At 43.9% G+C, this 19,340-nt stretch overlaps 1 protein-coding gene across 6 annotated transcripts in view; it reads right to left on the bottom strand.

The window, feature by feature from the left end:
• Positions 1 to 5,056: 5,056 nt before the first annotated feature.
• Positions 5,057 to 19,340, bottom strand: part of Ankrd10 (ankyrin repeat domain 10) — a 29,926-nt gene continuing 15,642 nt past the window's right edge. For all 6 annotated transcript variants that reach the window (XM_027387855.2, XM_035453468.1, XM_035453467.1 and 3 more), the window contains 3 exons: positions 18,458 to 18,693; positions 9,278 to 9,373; positions 5,057 to 6,470 (listed from right to left, as the gene is read on the bottom strand). In XM_027387855.2, coding sequence (XP_027243656.1) covers positions 6,007 to 6,470; positions 9,278 to 9,373; positions 18,458 to 18,693 — 796 coding nt within the window. In that variant the 3' untranslated portion in view covers positions 5,057 to 6,006. The remainder of the gene's footprint in view (positions 6,471 to 9,277; positions 9,374 to 18,457; positions 18,694 to 19,340) is intronic.

Raw genomic sequence — 19,340 nt, 5'->3', positions numbered from 1 at the left:
ACACACACTCACATGACACACACACACCCCTTCACTAGGCTAAGACCCAGTGTGTGCAGTTGTGTGCATCCACAGACACACACACACATCTTCACTCTGCTGCAGAGCCAGTGCTGTGGGCTAGAAGCTGTTAGCACACTGTGTAAACTCTGGAGTTAGAGTGTTTGCCTGGCAGTGTACCTGGTAGTCATAAGTCCAGCCTTGCTGCATAGAAGCTTCCAGGGAAAATGCCAATGCAGGGACAGTAGTGGGGACCCATTCACCCTGTCCCAACGCCACATGAGCTTGACTGTAGGTATGTCATCTTACAGCAGAGACTTGGGTGACAAGGCTCTGTTCCTACAGAAACAAAAAAAGAGAACCAATTGTTTCTGTCTTGTTTTCCTAGTTAAGTATGCAAAGGGGAAATGCTGATAAAAGGCTATGTCTAAATATGTTGAAAATAGCTCTTTTGACAAGTGTAAACCGAGCATGCTAGGTGTTGGGAACACAGTGTTTTCTTGTTTAATTGGGAACCATCCTTTTCTCTCCCAGCTGAATGTGAAACAAAAGGAGTCTCTGGTACCAAAGCCCACGTGGCTTGTCTGAGGATGCTTCGGCCTGTCAGTCCAATGCAACCCCAGTACAGATGCTAGCTGCAGAGGAAGCGGTCATCTGAGTCACCTGCTTCAGAGAACAACCCCTCTCATCCCCAGCGATTGCTGTGATGGTGTTGGAGTTTGGCATACAGCAGTCATTGGCTGCCCCCAACTACCATCCCCGGACTGAGGTTCGACACAGGGGCTTAAGTGTCATGTGTATTATTTTGCTGAAAATACATTCCAGGATTGCTCTGACCCTGGTGGCCTTGTTACTGCAAGATGGTGCTTCTGCCCTCTACTGGTAGAGGAAGATAACACCAACCACAGAGCAAAGACGCTGGCCAGCTTCACTGGAGCTGAAGAGGCTGCCACTACCATGAGTTCCTAGGAAGACTGCCTAGCCTGGTGACCCTAAAGTGACAGTGCTGTTAATGCAAGTTAGTTCTAGACATGATTTGCATCTCCCCTGCCATTTAAAATATTTTTATTACATTTGTTGTGTATATATGTAAGGAAGCACACCACAGTGTGTATGTAGGTTGGAGGGCAACTTGTGGGAATTAGTTCTCTCTGTCCACTATGTGGGTCCTGGGTGCGAAGCTCAGGTTGTCGGCAAGCACCTTCACCTATCGAGCCATTTTTATGTGGGATTGTAACGATCTGAGATGTGTTAATTTGCTCGACTGTATGTTGAACTTTATTGGGCTGTTTGTTTTTCTGTGTACTGTGGACATTTTTACTTCATATACTGAACACTTTTAGGAATACATTTGCTGTGCCAATTCAAATTATGTTTTTCTGATTTGTTTTATATTATGGATTACTTTTTATTTGACAACCTCTGTATTCCTCATATGAGCTTTCATTATCAGCTCATATTAATTATACATGCGATGGATTTTATGTGACTTTTTTGTGTATAAGCTCAGATTATATTTCCTCATTACCTATGCTGTCCCCTCACACTGGCTCCCTTCCTAGTTTCTATCACCCCCTTTATTTCAGGGAGAGAGTATCTTACACTTAATCCCTTCAAGTCTGGCTCTCTCGGAGATCTTGGAGCCATTTCCTTTCAGAGGAGAAGCATTCAGGAACCAGCAATGTTTCTGTTAGTCTCAGAAAATAGCATTTATAAGTGTAGCAGATTTCTGTTTGATCTTTTTAGTTTAGAATATTACCACACATCTGAAATTTGCCTTAACCATCCCAATCTACATCGTCAATATTATGCTCCTAGACAGCACCTGGGAATTCCATTCAGGGCATCAGTGTTTTGCAGGCTACTCAAAAGCCAGCTTTGGCAGAATGGGAGGCAGGTGCAAGCCCCATGCGCCTCCCTCTGGGTACTTAAGCTATTGGTAGGTGTCTGGCAGTCCATGGGTACCTCCACCATTGTCACGGTAAACAGTTGCACAGGTGGCTGGCTCAGTGGGTAGAGGTGCCTGCCATCAGGCCTGAAAACCCAAGTTCCATCCCTAAGAAGGTAGGAGAACCAATTCCCTTACGTTGACCTCTGCCCTCCACACATGCACCATGCTATGTGTATGTATGTGCGCATGCACACATAATAAATAAACGTAGAGCTGGAAGAAGAGGGAGGGAGAGGACAGGAAGAGGGAGGGGGAGGAGAAGAAACATTTTTTGTAGCAGAAACTGGAACTTGAGTAGTTGAAGGACTTTGTTTCTCTAAACCTGGTGTTTACTCAGGTCAGGCTGCCTTCTCTCCTCACATGGAAGGCTGTCTCCCCCTCAGAGAGGACTTGGCTGACGCCACAGGAGACGCTGGAGAAGTGGATCTGTACCCAAGTCATTCTCCATGAGGGAATGCAGGTCCATCCAAAGGGTCACCGGCCTGGGCCAAAAGCACCCTCCCTGTGACTCTTCGTCTCATACTGCGTCAACCTTGGTTTAGGTGGTTGTGGGAGGGTGCAGGGATGGAACTCTGGGTCTTATGAATCCTAAGCCAGCTTTGTGTTAGTCACAGTTCAACCCTCAGCCTAGTTTTGGATGTTCCCTTCCAGTCCTCTGTTTGCTGATGGTGAATTTTACTGATTCACTTAAGGGGAGAGGTGTCCCCACGGCTTAGCAACTCCAGCGCGTTGTATCTGGTTCACGGTTGAACGCTCAGCTGTCTTGGCACAGGGGCACCGTTTCCTGTGTTGATCCTAGCAGACTGCCTCATGATGCAGAGCCCCCTGCCCAAAGGCACCACGGAGAGGGATGGCACCTGACTGCAGTTCTATCTGTCCACCAAGAGACTTGTCTGCCAGCTTGTCCTCATCTGGTGGACAGGTGCCCATTATGCACTCAGATGGAGAGCTGACTTCCAGTTCCTGGAAGCAGCATTCTGACTCCAGGCAGTTGCGCTTGCTTGCTTGCTTATTTATTTTCACGTGCAGTTACTTCTCGCTACTCTGCCAGAACCAGCCAAGGTGGTGGCTCATGTTTGCAGCCAGCTGTTGGCAGATAGGATAAGTATCTGCAGAAATGACAGTGTTGGCTACTTATACAAACTGTTTTAACTAACCTTTAATGGTTTCATAGCCCAGGCTGGCTTTGAACCTGCACAAATTCAATTGCCTCAGCCTCCTGAATTCTAGATTTAAGCTTGTGTTACCACACCAGGCTTGTGTAAAATGCCTTTCTACAGTACATCCCCAGGTGGGCTGAGAGTTAGACACGGACTCTCTAACCCACTTAGAGGGATTTAACTCTATGAAGGTGACAGTTCCTGCTCTCTAACCCTGGGAGGTACCAGTCAAAGCACCTGGAATCTGTTAACACACCAAAAGATAAGAACACTGATTTAATTGTTCATTGTAAGTTGACCACGCTCCCGTGGATGACTCCAAACCCAGGAGTACAAGAGTAGCACAAACTGGAGTCACCTGGTGTGGGAGTGGATCTGGGTGGAGTTAGAGGAAGCATTCAGGGGATGAATATGATCAAAATATTGTGTCAAATTGTCAACAAAATAAAATATTTAAAAAAAAAATGACTGAAGAGCTGGGCAGTGGCGGCACACGCTTCTAATCCCAGCACTCAAGAGGCAGAGATAGGCGGACCTCTGTGATTTGAGACCAGCCTGGTCTACAATAGCTAGTTCCAGGACAGCCTCCAAAGCCACAGAGAGACTCTGTCTCAAACTCCTCCCCCCCAACAAAAAGACTGAAGAAAAAGATGTGAACTGTGTTTAAGTGGACATGCGACATGGGGGATTCAGAGTGGACATTAATTAGGAAATGCTCCCCCCCCCATCAGAACCCCAGTTTCTATCAGAGGACAACAGGGTGTCTCTGAGTTCTGGGATTTCCTGAAGGGGAAAAGAAAGATCAGTTTGAAAGAGAGGAGGATCAAATTCAATAGCTTATCACTGAAGGCAGAGGTATATATTTGTTATTTCCAACCAATTCCTGATCAAATGTCTCAGTGGTTAAGAGTGCACACTAACCCGCAGAGGCCCTGAGTGCTGTTCCCTGAGTACGATTTCCTGTAACTCCAGCTCCTGGGGATGTGACATCTCCGGTCTCCATGGGAGCCTGCAATCACACATATCCACATACAGACACATAACCAACAGTAAATATTAACTATTAAAACCACCAGTAAACACACTGCCAACGTCTGATGTCCTCATTCCTCCCCAGCATGCTGGTGAGCACAGTATTTGCCACTAACCACCTGTAAGCATCTGTGTGCCCCACTACAGATTCTACATAGCACTTCCACTTGAACAGTCATATTCTGACAAATAATTTAAGATGGGCTAAACACTTCTGTCTTCATAGAATAGTTTTTTGTTTTTTAATGTATGAGTCCTCTGTCCACATGTACACCAGAAGAGGGCATCAGACCCTGTTTTAGATGGTTGTGAGCCACCATGTGGGTGCTGGGAACTGAACTCAGGACCTCTGGAAGAGCAGCCGGGTAGCTAGTGCTCCTCACCTCTGAGCCATCTCTCCAGCCCCCTTTACAGACGATTTTTTTGTCACCCAGGAGCTTGTTGACAGACTGATTCTGTGTCAAACCTTTGCTACCTCAGGCTAGGCAGTTTCAGGCCCTGGAGAGTAGTTTTTGAGGCTCAGCCAAGGGTTCTGACCTTGACTGCTAGGACAGGGACATTTTCAAAACTCACATTCCTCATGTGAGTCTAAGCTGTTTGAAGCAGACTATTGCAGCTTGCCAGATGGCTATTTTACTGTAATTTTCTAACTGTAATTTAGATCTGTAAAAGGCCGAAGTTTAGAACACTGTGATCACTACAACCTACAAAAATGAGTAGCTGAGGGCAACAATGTTGCTAACATTCAACTTCTACAGAGGCTCAGTGAGACAGGGCCACAAAAAAAGTGTTAGCAAACCCACAAGATAGGGCATGAAGCAAAATACAAACCAATGCCACACCATTCTTCCCCACCTTCTTACACCTCACCTCTCCACCAAACCCCAACTACAAAGCACACTCCAGAAACAGATCAGCAGTGAGGTTTTTTTTATTTAATTTGTAAAGAACAGTTGAAAAACAAAATGCTAGCACACTCTTAAAAACATTGGTTTCTTCATCTCACAGTTTATCTGCACCGATTGTTATTACAAAAATCAGAAGTCATTGCGGTATTTGCAGTGTAACCACTAGTTGCCTAAACAAAAGCTAATTTCTATAAAACCATAAATTTAATGCAGTTTTAATAAGAGAAATTCAAAATTCTCTTAGTTAACTGGATATATAGTGGTGTATATATATATATATATATTTATTTAAGCAGAAAACCTCAAAAAACAGTAACAAAAAAATAGGTCACCATAGTAAAATATTCTAACCCGACTGTTCCTACAAACAGCAACTTCCACTAAATACAAAGAAAACCATTATCTGTGGTAAAAAAATCTAGAGACCAAGTAGAAATGTGGAATAAAAATGCAACAAACCCTAATCCATCCTAGGCAGAGCCTGTTTCTAAGGAAACACAGGCTGTGGTCTACATAGGAAACTGGGAACTATTGTGCCCTGGCAAGTGACAGTCCTCTTTCCATGTTGCTGCAAGACACTGCTGTAAGTTTGCATCTTGCATAGGAAGTAGCTGTGTTGTTATGAGTGCTACAGCAAATGGTAAATGATTTGAAATGAAGCCCATATGTCACTAGGCACCTCATTTACTAACCCAAATCATCCTGATCAAATAGAATCCAAAAAAAAAAAAGAGAGAGAGAGAAAGGTATCAAAACAAAGTGCTTGCTCCTTGCAGGAGGCCCACCACCCCATGAGAAGTGTCTATGCCCTGGGAAGCCCTCTGCATCCAGTGGCACTCACAGGGAACTAACTGAGTGGATCCAAGTTCTTTCTCAGAAAGTCCAGGCACCACCAGCACAGGCCATGCAGCTTCCTCAAGCTGCAGCTGCAGTGGAGCTACGGAAGGCCCTGTCTTCAGGAGCCATGGTGCAGCTGCATGCTGCCCAGGACGGCACTGTCGTAGCGCTGCTCCACCCGCACACAGCTTGAGTGCTCCAGCACACTGCTCAGTTCAGGGATGCTCTCAGCAGTGTCCCCAAACCCATGGTAGTGTCCATAGTGCAAATTCTCTCCCCCATCCCCCACCCAGGACGGCCTGCTGGCCACACAACTACTTGGGCTCCCGTTCAGATGCAGAGACCCACACATCTCAGGGTTAACGCCCATGGTCTTTTCTGGCTCCTCAGTCCCATTAGCACACACAGAACCCTGGCCACTGGAAAATGGCTGTCCATTGCTAATTCCATTAGATCCTGATAAGCACGGGTTACTCCTGTTCTCCATCCCATTGAGCTGGGTCACGCAGGGGAAGTCCAAATGTCCATTGATGACACTTCCATTTGTCAATGTATTCAACACGGAGCTACTGTTTTTCACATCTGCATTAAGAAATATACCTGTCACCAAAACACAGACCAATGGGGAAGGAGAAACTAGCATATGTTCAACCCTTGCCACAATTATAAAAGACGTTGGTTTATGCTCTGCTGCAAGTTTTTCCCCTGCTAAACAAACCAGTTTCTTTTTCTGGGTTATACAGGCAGATTTAGAAGTAAAACACAACTGTAGTATTTTGCCCAATAAGATAGGAAAAGTGCATATATTTCAGTAGCCTTGGACAGTGATCTGAAATGTAAGTTGTCACCAAAAGTAAACACAGAACAGTACTTATCTACTAAAGTAACCCTTGAAGAACAGTTTAAATACCCCCAGAAGGGTCCAGCAGAACTCAGCAGAACATTCTCTACTGAAGACCGGAACTTTTTAGTCAAGGAGGGAAAGGCAAATGAAGTAGATACACTAAGGAGCTACACTAAGGAAGTTTGAACTAGTGCACCACCAGGGGACACTTCTCAGTCAGGTAGCACAAACTGCTTTTGTCTTAGCAACAACCACACACACACACACAACCCCCAGATGTCCCTCAGTGAACTGGCGCAGCATGAACGGCAGCTACAGCAAAGACTGCCAACACCAGTGGCTCTTATAGTTCTGAGGGTTTCTCCTGAGCCCAGTATCAAAGATACCCCGAGAGCCAAGGTCTCCTATCTGGCTATTTTCAGAAACCACTAATGCTGAAAGGTATGGATAGTTTAGTCCATGGATCTAAATGTCTGTCTACCGACAAGATGCTGCTGCACAGAAAGTGTGGGCACACAGGTACAGAGCATTACAATTGGTGTTCACAGGAGCCCACACAGTATAAGAACGGGCTCTTGCTTGGTAACATTGAATTTTATCTCAGTGCTCTGGGCTGCTGAGACACACAGACAGACAGTGGCTTGTGGACAAACAGTGACTTTCTCCTGAACCCACAGCTTGCATGTGTCCTGTCGAGGAGTGTGGTTACTAAGCAAACAAAACACCAAGATCCCCACCAACATTTGTGGGTTTTTTTGCAGATCAGTAATAATAACAACAGTAACTTTAACACATTCAGGGGATAATTTTTCCTCCTAAAATTGTAGCTTTTCTCTATAAAAACTCAATGTTAGAGAATGAATTATATTTTTTTTTCAAAAATAAAGTATGTTACCTTTCTTTTATGATAACTCATAAATAGGATGGTGAATGTCAAAGTAATGAATGCTCTATAAACAGTAGGAACCTGGTAGCCTAGCCTCATCTGGGGCAATGTATTGACATCTGATGGGCAGAAGCCTATTTCACTTCCCTTCTTATCCACTTGCTCAGCTGTGGACAGAAGCCAATCAATCCAAAGCACTGGGTGCAGGGAGACAGGCTGAGCTGGGGAGGAAGTCTCTGATACACTCACTAGAGAAGTCCCCCTCACCTCCAAAGTCTCCAGTGAGGGGCAAAAAAAAGTGTGAAGGCATCATTAAAACAGCTTTTCAAAAGTGTAGAGACGCACTTCAGGAGACATGCCTTACTTCTGGGCAGACCCCAGGGAGGCTGTAGCTACCAGCACAGGCTTTCTGTGGACACAGGTGCTATTTTACACAAGGAATGGGCAAGGCTCTCTAGGGATTCCTAGCGCATTTCTTCAGCCAGACAGTACTGGAAAGCACCACAAGGCCCACATGGCCTCCTGACATCCAGGACAAATGAACAGGTTTGAAAGGGAAACCCTACCCACAAGCTTAGCATGGGGCTGGCTGTTAACACAAGGAGGGTAGACAGCATTTACTTTTGTCTGACCAGGAAGTGAGCAACGTCTTTTTCATGAAGGACAGGCTCTGGCTTTTGCCACTTTTCCCTTGTTAGCTTAAATAGCATCTGTGGACAGAGAACCTGACTTTAAATGTGCTCTCTGAGCACCCCCTTTATTTAACTATCTGGCTGGAGGTAACACTACCCACGACTGTGCAGAGCAAGTTACCGGCACAGAAACATTTACTGTGGGTTTGGAAATACACAGGTAACCTTTTATTCCCAGTAAAGAAACAGAAAGACATTATAGAGAATAGTGATGATGCTCTGTCATCACCTAAAGAATGGGAGAAAAAGGCACATGCCAAATAAATACATCTCAGAAAACCTAAATCCTAGAAAAATTGAGCTTCTTTGACTTTAAAACTGCAAATTAAAAGTTAATTATTTTAATGTGCTGAACATGTTAACATGTAAAGCACCATTGAAAATGGTCTGCATTTTAACAGTCTTCAAGGGATTGCCAGACACCAAAGCAACCAAGAGCGTGGGGTAAATATCCCAAACTTGTCACGAGTGGGTCCCAAGCCACAGTCACCACCCTCACAGTTCCCAGTGTGTACAGTGAGCTGTCCAAATGCTGTACTGCCTTCAAAACATAACCAACAGCATATGCAGAGTCACCCAAAGGCCATGTCAGGAAACCAACTGCAGACCTCATGAAAAACAAGCAAGGCACATCACGTGAAGGCTTCAAATCAAAATCAGGAGATTGCACTAGTGCTCATAGCAATAGAATTCACCAAAATGCTTAATTCTTGCATCCATACAAGTGCCAAAAAATTTGTAAATTATAATAGAACATTAAAAAAAAACCAAACACTGGACAAGAAAGTGCAAAGTTTGAGAACTTAGAAATAGTAAGCATACTGATTCTTGCAACGACAAGGGGTTTGCATTGCTGAAACAGTATATATTTCTATTTCTTTGGGTCCAACAGAACCACTCTCCTGTTGTTTGGTGTCTTCGACCACTGGGGTGTTGTTGCAGCTAACAGGAAACTGTCCACTCCCACCTGATACAGCAGCAAATTCTCTGTCAACATGCATTCTGTCAGCGTCATCTTCAGCCTCACCATTCGATAGTGGCATGGTGTGATCCAGGCTGGGAACTGCATAGGAAACAGGCATTTTAGATTTCTGTGTCCAAAAAGAAATCAAAGCCAAGCTTTTCATCTCCTTTATCTACACTAAAAGCTTAAACAACTGTCAAACAATTTAAAGAAGCAAAGATCCCCAGTGAACTCTTTTTTTTTTTTTAAAAGATTTTATTTATTATGTATACAACATTCTGCTTCCATGTATATCTGCACACCAGAAGAGGGCACCAGATCTCATGTGGTTGCTGGGAATTGAACTCAGGACCTCTGGAATAGCAGTCCGTGCTCTTAACCTCTGAGCCATCTCTCCAGCCCCCCAGTGAACTCTTATACTATTGGGAAAGTACTTTTTAAAATTAAAGTGTTTAAGTGTGAAGTGTGCAATTTCAGCTCAAAGTCATGATTTCCAGATTTCTGCTCATGTTCTTGATGGCAAAAGCTGTAATTCCCAGGCTGTTTCTTGGATAACAGAGTTGTGTAAAAGTTTATCCCACCCTGTCCCTACCACACGTGGGTTTAATGAAATACTGAAGATAAGTCTCAATATGAAGCATTCAAAACAATCTTGACATAAAAAAAATCCCTTAATTTAACTAAAAACAGATTACAAAAAGGGTGATGCACTCAAACACAGGCTATCCACAGGGACCCACTCCTAGCAATGTCTGGTCTGAGTCCCCAGCACAGAAAAGCAAAGGTACATACTAGAAAGTTTGAGACGGGACACAGGACAATTAGACTCCACTCTGTCTGTGGGCAGAAGTGCCCAGACACCATCACTTCCTTCCAGGTACACACTCTGTAGACACCTCTGTCCCCAACCTGACAATCCTCACCGAGAGGGAAGAGTCCCTCTCTTTCACAAATGGCATCTAATTTTAATAAGAATGGGCTTCTTTTTTCTTTTAAAAAATGATAAACAGATGGCTTCAAGAACTGCTCCTGCATGTTGCTTCACTGACACACGCAACAGTTAGTCAAGCATAGAATGCAGTCATAGTCCAGGTGCGGTTTGAGCAGGTGGATCTCTGTTAGTCTGAGGCAAGCCACAGTAAGCTCCAGTCTAGCCAGGGCTAAAGATCAGCTTGTTTCAAAGGGGACTGTGGGGAGGAGTGCATGTCATCTGCAGGAAATTTTATAAACTGGACATCATACTTAACAAAATAAGCTATACATAAAAACAAATATTGTTTTCTCTCACATGTAAAATCTAGATTTACACACACAAACACACACACATGCAAAGAAAGGGCTATTTGGGGGAGGAAGAGACTAGTAGGCAGGGGGAAGACAGTGGGAGTGTCAAACATAATCAAGGTATGAAAATACCATATTGAAGAATATTATTTTGTATGCTAACTTTCAAAAGAATCTTGTATTCACCATATGGCTACAGACGTGTTAGGCTGCCTGGGCTGCCTCCCTTCTGTGGTCTCACAAACTGCACACTTAGAACCCTCAGATGCACATCTTTGTTGACATTTCTTCAATAAATACCTACAATTATTTCTGGGTCAAAGGATACAAATAAACAATTCAGGTATGAGGCAGTTTTCAAAAATAGAAGAAATGAACTTCATAGCTTTAACTAGTCCTCATTTTAGAGGCACGAAGGTCTTTTTCAATTATTTACACCAACATCCTATTCCTTCCCAAAGATGCTAAGGTGCAGATTGAAGCCAAAAGTGCCAGAAAGGAAATGAGAACCCAACTGAACGAGTGAGCAGTGCGAGATGGCCCTGCATGGTTGGGGAAAAGCAAAAGTCTGACTAGTGAGAGACGAAAAGCATTTTATTTTTTTTATTTTAGTTTAGTTTTAGTTTTTTGAGACAAGGTTTCTTTGAAGCTTTGGAGGCTGTCCTGGAACTTGCTCTTGTAGACCAGGCTGGTCTCAAAGTCACAGAGATCTGCCTGCCTCTGCCTCCTGAGTGCTGGGATTAAAGGCGTGCACCACCAATGCCCAGCAACCACAAGCATTTTAAACAGGACTTTTGGAACTACAAGCCATGAAGCTGTCCTTCTCACACAAAGCTTTTTCAAATCCCGAAAGCCCCAAGTTAGTAGGTCAGTACCAAACTGGCTATGTCAACAGCAGCAGCCACAGAAGCTGGGATCTGGAGGGGTCAATTATCCAGTGGAGTAGGTAACCACGTTTCTACTGGGAGGCCAGGGGATCAGTGTTGGTCCCCTTTCTGCTGTGTCTGGTCAACTAAACCCAATTACTCTTTACACAGCTGTGCCAGATGTTAGATAAACATTCAGTGTCCCAAAAGGCCTCATGTAAAGTGGCAACTACAGGTTCTTGCAAGCAGGCATCATAACTATCATTATCTACTTTAAAATGTATGTCATGAACCATGGAATTAGATACCACAGTATCCCTAAGAATACTATGTGGATTCCATATGCTCCATGTTACACCTTGATATGCGTGGCATTTCTGCCCCGCATCTGTCACTGCTAAAGAAGCCATTTAAGCCCCACCTGAGAAGGTTTGTGCAGACATCTCAGAGTAGCCCATATTTATTTTGCTTGGGTTTGGAAAGGAAGCAAAAAGTGTACCTTTTTTTTTTTGGGGGGGGGGGTGTCTAGTCAGGATTTCTATACAGCCCTGGCTATCCTGTAGACCAACCAGATCTGTAGACCAGAATGGCCTTGACTCAGAGATCCACTTGCTTCTACCTCCCAGGTACTGAGATTAAAAGTGTACACCACCACTACTCATCAACAAACCAGTCTTACAGCCATATAGCCAAGCTTCCTGTGCTCTAGTGACCCAACAGAAATGTTCCCAAGACCTGCACTGCTATGTTACATACAACCAAAGCAGCAGATGCCAATGCACATAGCCCCAAACTGCCAAGGACTTTCAGACAATGAAAGGTTTGAGACATAGCCAGGCTCGTAACTTCCAGCACCTTAGAAAGGGGCCTTTGGTATTGGCCCACTCATCTCGGAGAGGCAGGCAAAAGTATGTGCTGCCCATCCCTTCATGACCCGAAGCCTTTACAGTCACAAGTACACTCATTATCAGGGAATGCTAAACTAGAGGGAGGCCTCAACTCCAAAAAAAGAAAAATTTGCATCTTGGATTCTAACAGCCAACTGTGAAATACACGAGCTGTTTGTTCAGACATTTTATCACCTATCTACTTCATCTGTCCCTCAACCGTCTCTTGCTATACAGTTCAAGGTCTAAACAGAGGCTCTCCTGGGCAGACAGCCTGTGTGGGACCAGGACTCGGGAGAGACTGAGGAGAACTGAGGCTGTATTTAAAGAACACGAAGGGCCCTGTGTGAAACAGGATGCTCACAGCTGTGGAGAACAATCAGATCACAGTAGTGACAGGAAAACCACAGGTACCATGTGCTCCCTTGGCACAACACTAATTGCACACTCAAAAAAATGATGTTTCTAGGGATCAGGATGACCATCTGTTTGGAAAAGCTGAAGTAAGCTTTGCCACCCTAAAAATTAAAAACAAATATAAACAGCCAACTGCTGCAAATTTGAGAGGACATTACAAATTAAAGAAACTAAATGAAAATTGTATTCCTGGAAGGAGTTTTTGTGAGTTTCATGTTTAAGGCAATTAGCAAATAATCTATTACTCAAGGATGATTGACACAGAAACAGAAATCCCAGGCTAAACTTACTCCAGAAACAAAGTATGTCCAGTAACCTCAGTGCTAACTATGGTTAAGGGATGCTGCAATTTTCACCCACAGTGTTTCATGGATGCAGCATCAAAGACACACTCAGGCCCGAGAAGTAAACTCAACCTCTTTCTCAGGGCAGCTGTTTTCTCAATCCTTGTCCAGTCAGTCTGGATTTCCAAGAAAGATAGCACTAGGTTCTTCTGAAGATGAACTCAGAGCGCTAAACCTCAACTGGTTTAGACATGGCAAGTGCTATCCACACCAACTGCTCAATGAACTGCAGCTCTCAAGCCCCACCCCCAATTCCATGTACATGCTAACATTATCTATATTCTGTCTAACTGAACTCACTTGAATGACTTTATAAAACATACTTCCAAGTATGTACATTTGATTATTTCCAAGTATGCATTTTATAGCATGGCTTGCTTTCCAAGGTCAGTTTTATGTACAGTGGGAAGGGCTACCCATTGTCATTCAAGGCATTTTTAGTCATCACTGTGCCCACCACCAACTGTTCAAAGTGGGACCCTGAGCCAGACAACACTTCCTGCACGGTTACTTTCATCATCCCTCCATTTTATAAGAAACTCTTGAGGAGCTAACTTAGAAAATCTTCTGGAGGTTTGGTTTCATGAGTAGAATTCCATGCTGAGACCATCATATCTTATTTTAGAATTCTAAGCCAGAATGGTACAAGTTTAATACGAAACTTTGATCTATTTATTTATATATACCCAAATAGTCTATGTGCTTATAAATTTTTTTAGACAAGTGGGAAAGGTGGCTTCAATTTTTATAACTATTTTCATGGCTAAGTTTTTTTTTTTTTTTTTTTTGGTTTTTTGAGACCAGGTTTCTCTGTGCAGCTTTGGAGCCTATCCTGGCACTCTCTCTGGAGACCAGGCTGGCCTCGAACTCACAGAGATTCGCCTGCCTCTGCCTCCCAAGTGCTGGGATTAAAGGCATGCGCCACCAACGCCTGGCTCATGGCTAAGTTTTAATAAAGGCTTTTATTTTTGTGTGTGTTTGTTTCTGTGTGTGAGTATGTGCATGTAAGTGCAGGTACTCAAGGGACCACAAGGTGTCAGATCCTGAGTGGATGCCGTTGGGAATCACTCAGCTCCTCAGCAAAACCAGCATGCACTTTTTTTTTTTTTAAGATTTTATTTATTATGTATACAACATTCTGCTTCCATGTATATCTGCACACCAGAAGAAGGCACCAGATCTCACAATGGATGGTTGTAAACCACCATGTTGTTGCTGGGAATTGAACTCAGGACCTCTGGAAGAGCAGCTGGTGCTCTTAACCTCTAAGCCATCTCGCCAGCCCCAGCATGCACTCTTAATACCTGGGACAGATCTTCAGCCCAGAATTGTTTTTGAAATAATAATAATCTCATATGCCTGTGTTACATTAGAAAGTACTTCTTTTCTATTTACTCTAGCTTGAGACAAATTAATCTAACAAAAATAAACTCAGACTGAGCAAACTTCTACACATTTAAACAGCCATCAAAATATGTCAGAAATCACAGTGAAAACAAGTAAGAAAATATTCCAGGCTGCAAGCTAAAAACAAAGCCTGCAAAAACAGATAATTACACTGTAAGTGAAGAAAGGCTCCCTTAGAAATACTCATATGACATTCTGCATCTGGGGAAGCCATCACAGTGGTCAAGTACTCTCCATGTTCACATTACACAGTATCTGACAGTAAAAAAAGAGAGAAGAAAACTGAGCAGCAGCGGTGGAAAGGGAAGCACACGCCTATCTGTGCCCAACTGTTCACACATACACACACCAGGCTTCTAGGCCTTCCAAACTACATAAAACTCTAAACTACGAAGAAACTTTTGGTTGCTCAAGTTATGGCAAGAGTACAAATAAAGAACAGCTCTGTGTCACATGCAACACGACCCTAACAGAAGCAACTATGACGTCCACAGTAGGACCTACGACTTCAAGTGTGTTTGGAAGAGTGCTTTGACTTTCATGAATCATTATCCACAAAAGCCTAGAAGCTCCTGCCACTCTTCACTCTGCACCAGTAGTTGCAGTATGTGGGCTAGTTGGTGCACTAACTAACCCTCTAGCCACTGCTAACCAAAAGGAATCCTGTTGTAAGGAAACCAAACTCCACGGGAAACCAGCACAACTAGCTGAATCTGCAGGAACAAGGGTAGGAGAAACTAAGGAATCCTTTGAAAGGACCCAGAATGCCCAAGCAAAGAACACTGGCTAATCTGACAAAACACCAGTGAGCTAGTGTTGGCAGTGCATATCCAAAATGCTAGCCCTGGGGAGACTCAAGCAGGAGGATCACTGTAGGCTGAGGGCCAGTCTGGGCCAAGTAACCTGACCCTGTCTCAAAAGTTACCCTGAGCCTGGCTTTTACAACCCTCCAGGTCTGGCACTCAAAGTGTGCTCAGGGTGCTCATGATCATCTAAAACAGGAAGCAGACTGTGGCTAAGGATGGCTCAGTGGTTAACAACACTTGTTCTTGCAGAGGGCCAGGGCTTGATTCCAGGACCCACATGATGACTCCCAGCTGTCTTTAACCCCAGTTCCAGGGATCCAAAGCTTGCCCTCGTCTGACCTCTGTGGACACCAGGTATACATGCAGGCGAAACATTTGCATGTAAAATAAATTTTTAAAAATGAAACAGAGCCGGGCGTTGGTGGCGCACACCTTTAATCCCAGCACGCGGGAGGCAGAGGCAGGTGGATCTCTGTGAGTTCGAGGCCAGCCTGGTCTCCAGAGCGAGTGCCAGGATAGGCTCCAAAGCTACACAGAGAAACCCTGTCTCAAAAAACCAAAAAAGAAACACAATTTAAAATTTAATAGCAACAACGAAAAGAAAATAACTATCTTTAAAGGACCTATAAATTGTAACAGACATGTGCAATTTGTGTATGCATTTGATGTTAAGATGAACACTACAATTTCAGTACACCAACCAGGCACTGCATCGAACAGCAAAGGTTACTGGGCAGTGGTGGCACACACCTTTAATCCCAGCGCTTGGGAGGCAGAGGCAGGCAGATCTCTGAGTTTGAGACCAGCCTGGTCTTCAAGAGCAAGTTCCAGGACAGCCTCTGAAAGGGGAAAACTAAACTCAAAGGCTTCACTTCTAATAATTTAAAAATAAAGGGAGCAGACCCTCAGTCGGCCCCCTGCTTCTAGCAGCCATGACAGGCTACAGAAAGACATGTAGGCCTCTGACACAAGGAGACTCCAGATTCTCTGGCCTCCTGGAGCATAGGGCCAAAACTAAACACAAAGAAAACTCCAGACCCCCACCTCCCCCCAGCCTCCTATGTACTTGGTTCCTGGGAACTGTTTGGCCACAAAAGAAATTCCAGGGGAGACCAAAACCTCCCCTAGTCTCTAGAATACAGTTTTGAAAACTATTGATATCTATGAACAACAGGCCACCTACAAGTAACAAGACAAAGCCACAGAAACCACAGAATGTTTCCTCTTAGCACTGACCAGTGAAGATACCTGGTACACAGGTATTTCATGCCAAAATATGACTTTGAGAAATTTCTTGATTGTTCCCTAAATGCCAACCAATCAGAAAGCAACCAGTACCTACCTACTGATGTAATCCTGTAACTTTTGTCTTTAAAACCTAGCAATAGACAGGGAACTTCACCCCCTCTGGAGGCTGCTGCGTCAGCTTGCTAGACAGGCTCCCTCCCACGGTGCAGGATAAACAATTTAATAAACCTTATGCATTTGCATCGGCGGTCTGTCTCCCTGGTCTCTTTGGGGATCCTCGTGACTCAGGTACAACACCTCCAAAGCCACAGAGAAACCCTGTTACGAAAACCCAAAACCAAACCAAAACAACAACACCCCCCCCCCAAACCAGCAAAGGTCTTAAAAAGTACATCTACAAATAAACTGGGACATTGAACAAATAAAACACAATGCTTATCAACCAACATCTTGCCAGTTTAAAACCCCCAGCCTGGTGTGCCACACTCAGATTCTATAGCACCTCTCTAAAGTTGTAAGGCCCAAAAATCCCAATTTGGATAAACTACTATGTATAGTTTGTACATTTATGTCAACAAAATTCACATTAGTACAGAAATCTGCAGTGAAGAAATGTTAATGTAACAGAGACGCTGCTGGACACAGTGTTAAGCACTTGAAAGAAGGTACTGCCTACACTAAGTCCTGGTGTCATTAAGCAGCTAATAAATATTTTGCTTTACAGTACAAGGTCATTTTCAGCAACTGTCACCCCATGCCTGTCAGGTCAGTGCTGGGTTATGCTCTTCTCCTGTCACTACCTGCTTCTCTACTGTTCATTTACCCAAGGATATGGGATTTTATGTGAAAGGGAGATTTTTTTCCAACTTAAAGACTTATGCTACGTAAACTCTGAAAATATAGTCTTAAAAAAAAGGAAAATATGCTGGGTGGGTGGTACACACCTTTAATCCCAGTACTAGAGAGGCAGAGGCAGTCGAATCTGAGTTTGATGCCTAGTCTACACACTGTTCCTGGACAGCAAGTGTTACAGGAGAGACTCAGTCTCAAAAACAAACAAAATAAAACAAACACACCCAAACTAAACAAACAAAGAATTGAAAGAACAAACAAAAAACAACACAAGGGAGAACTACTTGCAGCAACTTAACTCCTCAGTGTCAGATGAATGAACTTGCACCACACACAGTATTACTCTTGCCAGAGTGACAACACAAGAATAGCTGCCTTCTCAAGAAGGAAAACATGTGAACATCATTTATAATTTTGTTTTTCCTGAATCAGGGTCTCACCATGTAGCCCTGGAAGTCCTAGAACTCTGTAGAGGCTGGCCTCAAACTCATGTAGATCCACCTGCCTCTGTCTCTCTAGTGCTGGAATTAAAGGTATGAGCCACCACAGCCAGCCACTGACATCTATTTATTTATTTATTTATTTATTTATTTATTTGGTTTTTCAAGACAGGTTTTCTCTGTGTGGCAGTCCCGGCTATCCTAGAACTCACTTTGTAGACCAGGCCTTGAACTCACAGAGATCCGCCTGCCTCTGCCTCCCGAGTGCTGGGATCAAAGGGGTGTGCCAACACTGCCCAGTAGGCAGATTTCTTTAATGGTGACATTGTAAACAAATACAAATGAAAACAATGTCTCCCTTGTTCACAGAGAAGTTGATCATGGACACCCAGAAGCCAAGGCCCACATCCATTCACATCTGGGCCACCCACAGGCCACTTGTAGACCTCCCTTCTGATAAGCACCCCATCTTCACAGTGCAGCACAGGACAGTTCTCTACTGTCCCCACACAGAACCAACTCTCTTGGTATTTACTATCTGGCAGAAGGTACCTCTAAAAGTTGCTTTCAGCCATAAACAAGGGACCTGACAGGGCATGGCCCTGCTCTTTCCCACTCCCACATAGTCTTACCTCCGGTTCTAGCTTTCTTCACTCCCAGAGATTCTGAGTCTTCCAAGCATCTCTTTCGATTTGTTCCCAGGCTAATGTGATTGGGAAGCGTGTTCTCGTGAGCTCCACTCAAGGTGCCATTATGACAGAAACGGCTCATTTGACGGTTCTGGAGGCTCAAGAGAAACTGGGTGCACTCTTGGAAACCCTGGGTTTGTGCAATGTCTGCTGCCGTCAGGCCACTGGCATTTCTCAGGCTGTACAACACAAAAACAATGAATTACATCCCACAGCACTTGACCCTGGCATCTGCTCCTGCCAAACTGACTAAACTATCTGAAGGTGACAAGAGATCTACAGCAAATCTTCATTAAGGGAGCAGTTAATCAGCCTGGTCTGTAACTAACTTCTCCTACACATACTTGATTTGGGAGACAGTAAAAACAAAACAAAATCAATATACTAAACTTAAAGGTATCTTCCTATTTGACTTCTCAAAATTGTGTTTCATGTTAGTCTGAATCTAAATTTATTTAACTTCAGACTTCACTTGAAACAAATTCTGTATACCTGCACCTAATTTTAAAAGCCCATCCTTTAGCTTGAGTAAAATTATAACAAGCATGTACTGATACCATTGTCCATGGCATTCTTATCAAGTGGCTCCTGAACACAAAAAGTCACAGATTTTTGGCTGATGTGACACTCTAAGTGGAAGTTCAGAAGGTATCCTGACAAAGTGACCTGCCATTGGCCCCAACATCTGAGAAAGGTGAATTATGTTTTGAAAGATTTGCTCTCCATAGGAAAACTGGCAGAAGCGTCATCATGTTGAAAAATCTACAGAGTTTGGGTGAACATTGTCCCAACAACCACAGGAGCTCATTCCCTAGCCTCAGTCCTG

This window comes from Cricetulus griseus, assembly GCF_003668045.3.
Source record: "Cricetulus griseus strain 17A/GY chromosome 1 unlocalized genomic scaffold, alternate assembly CriGri-PICRH-1.0 chr1_1, whole genome shotgun sequence".
NCBI classification, from domain to species: Eukaryota; Metazoa; Chordata; class Mammalia; order Rodentia; family Cricetidae; genus Cricetulus; species Cricetulus griseus.
This window is presented reverse-complemented; position numbering and strand designations above follow the sequence as displayed.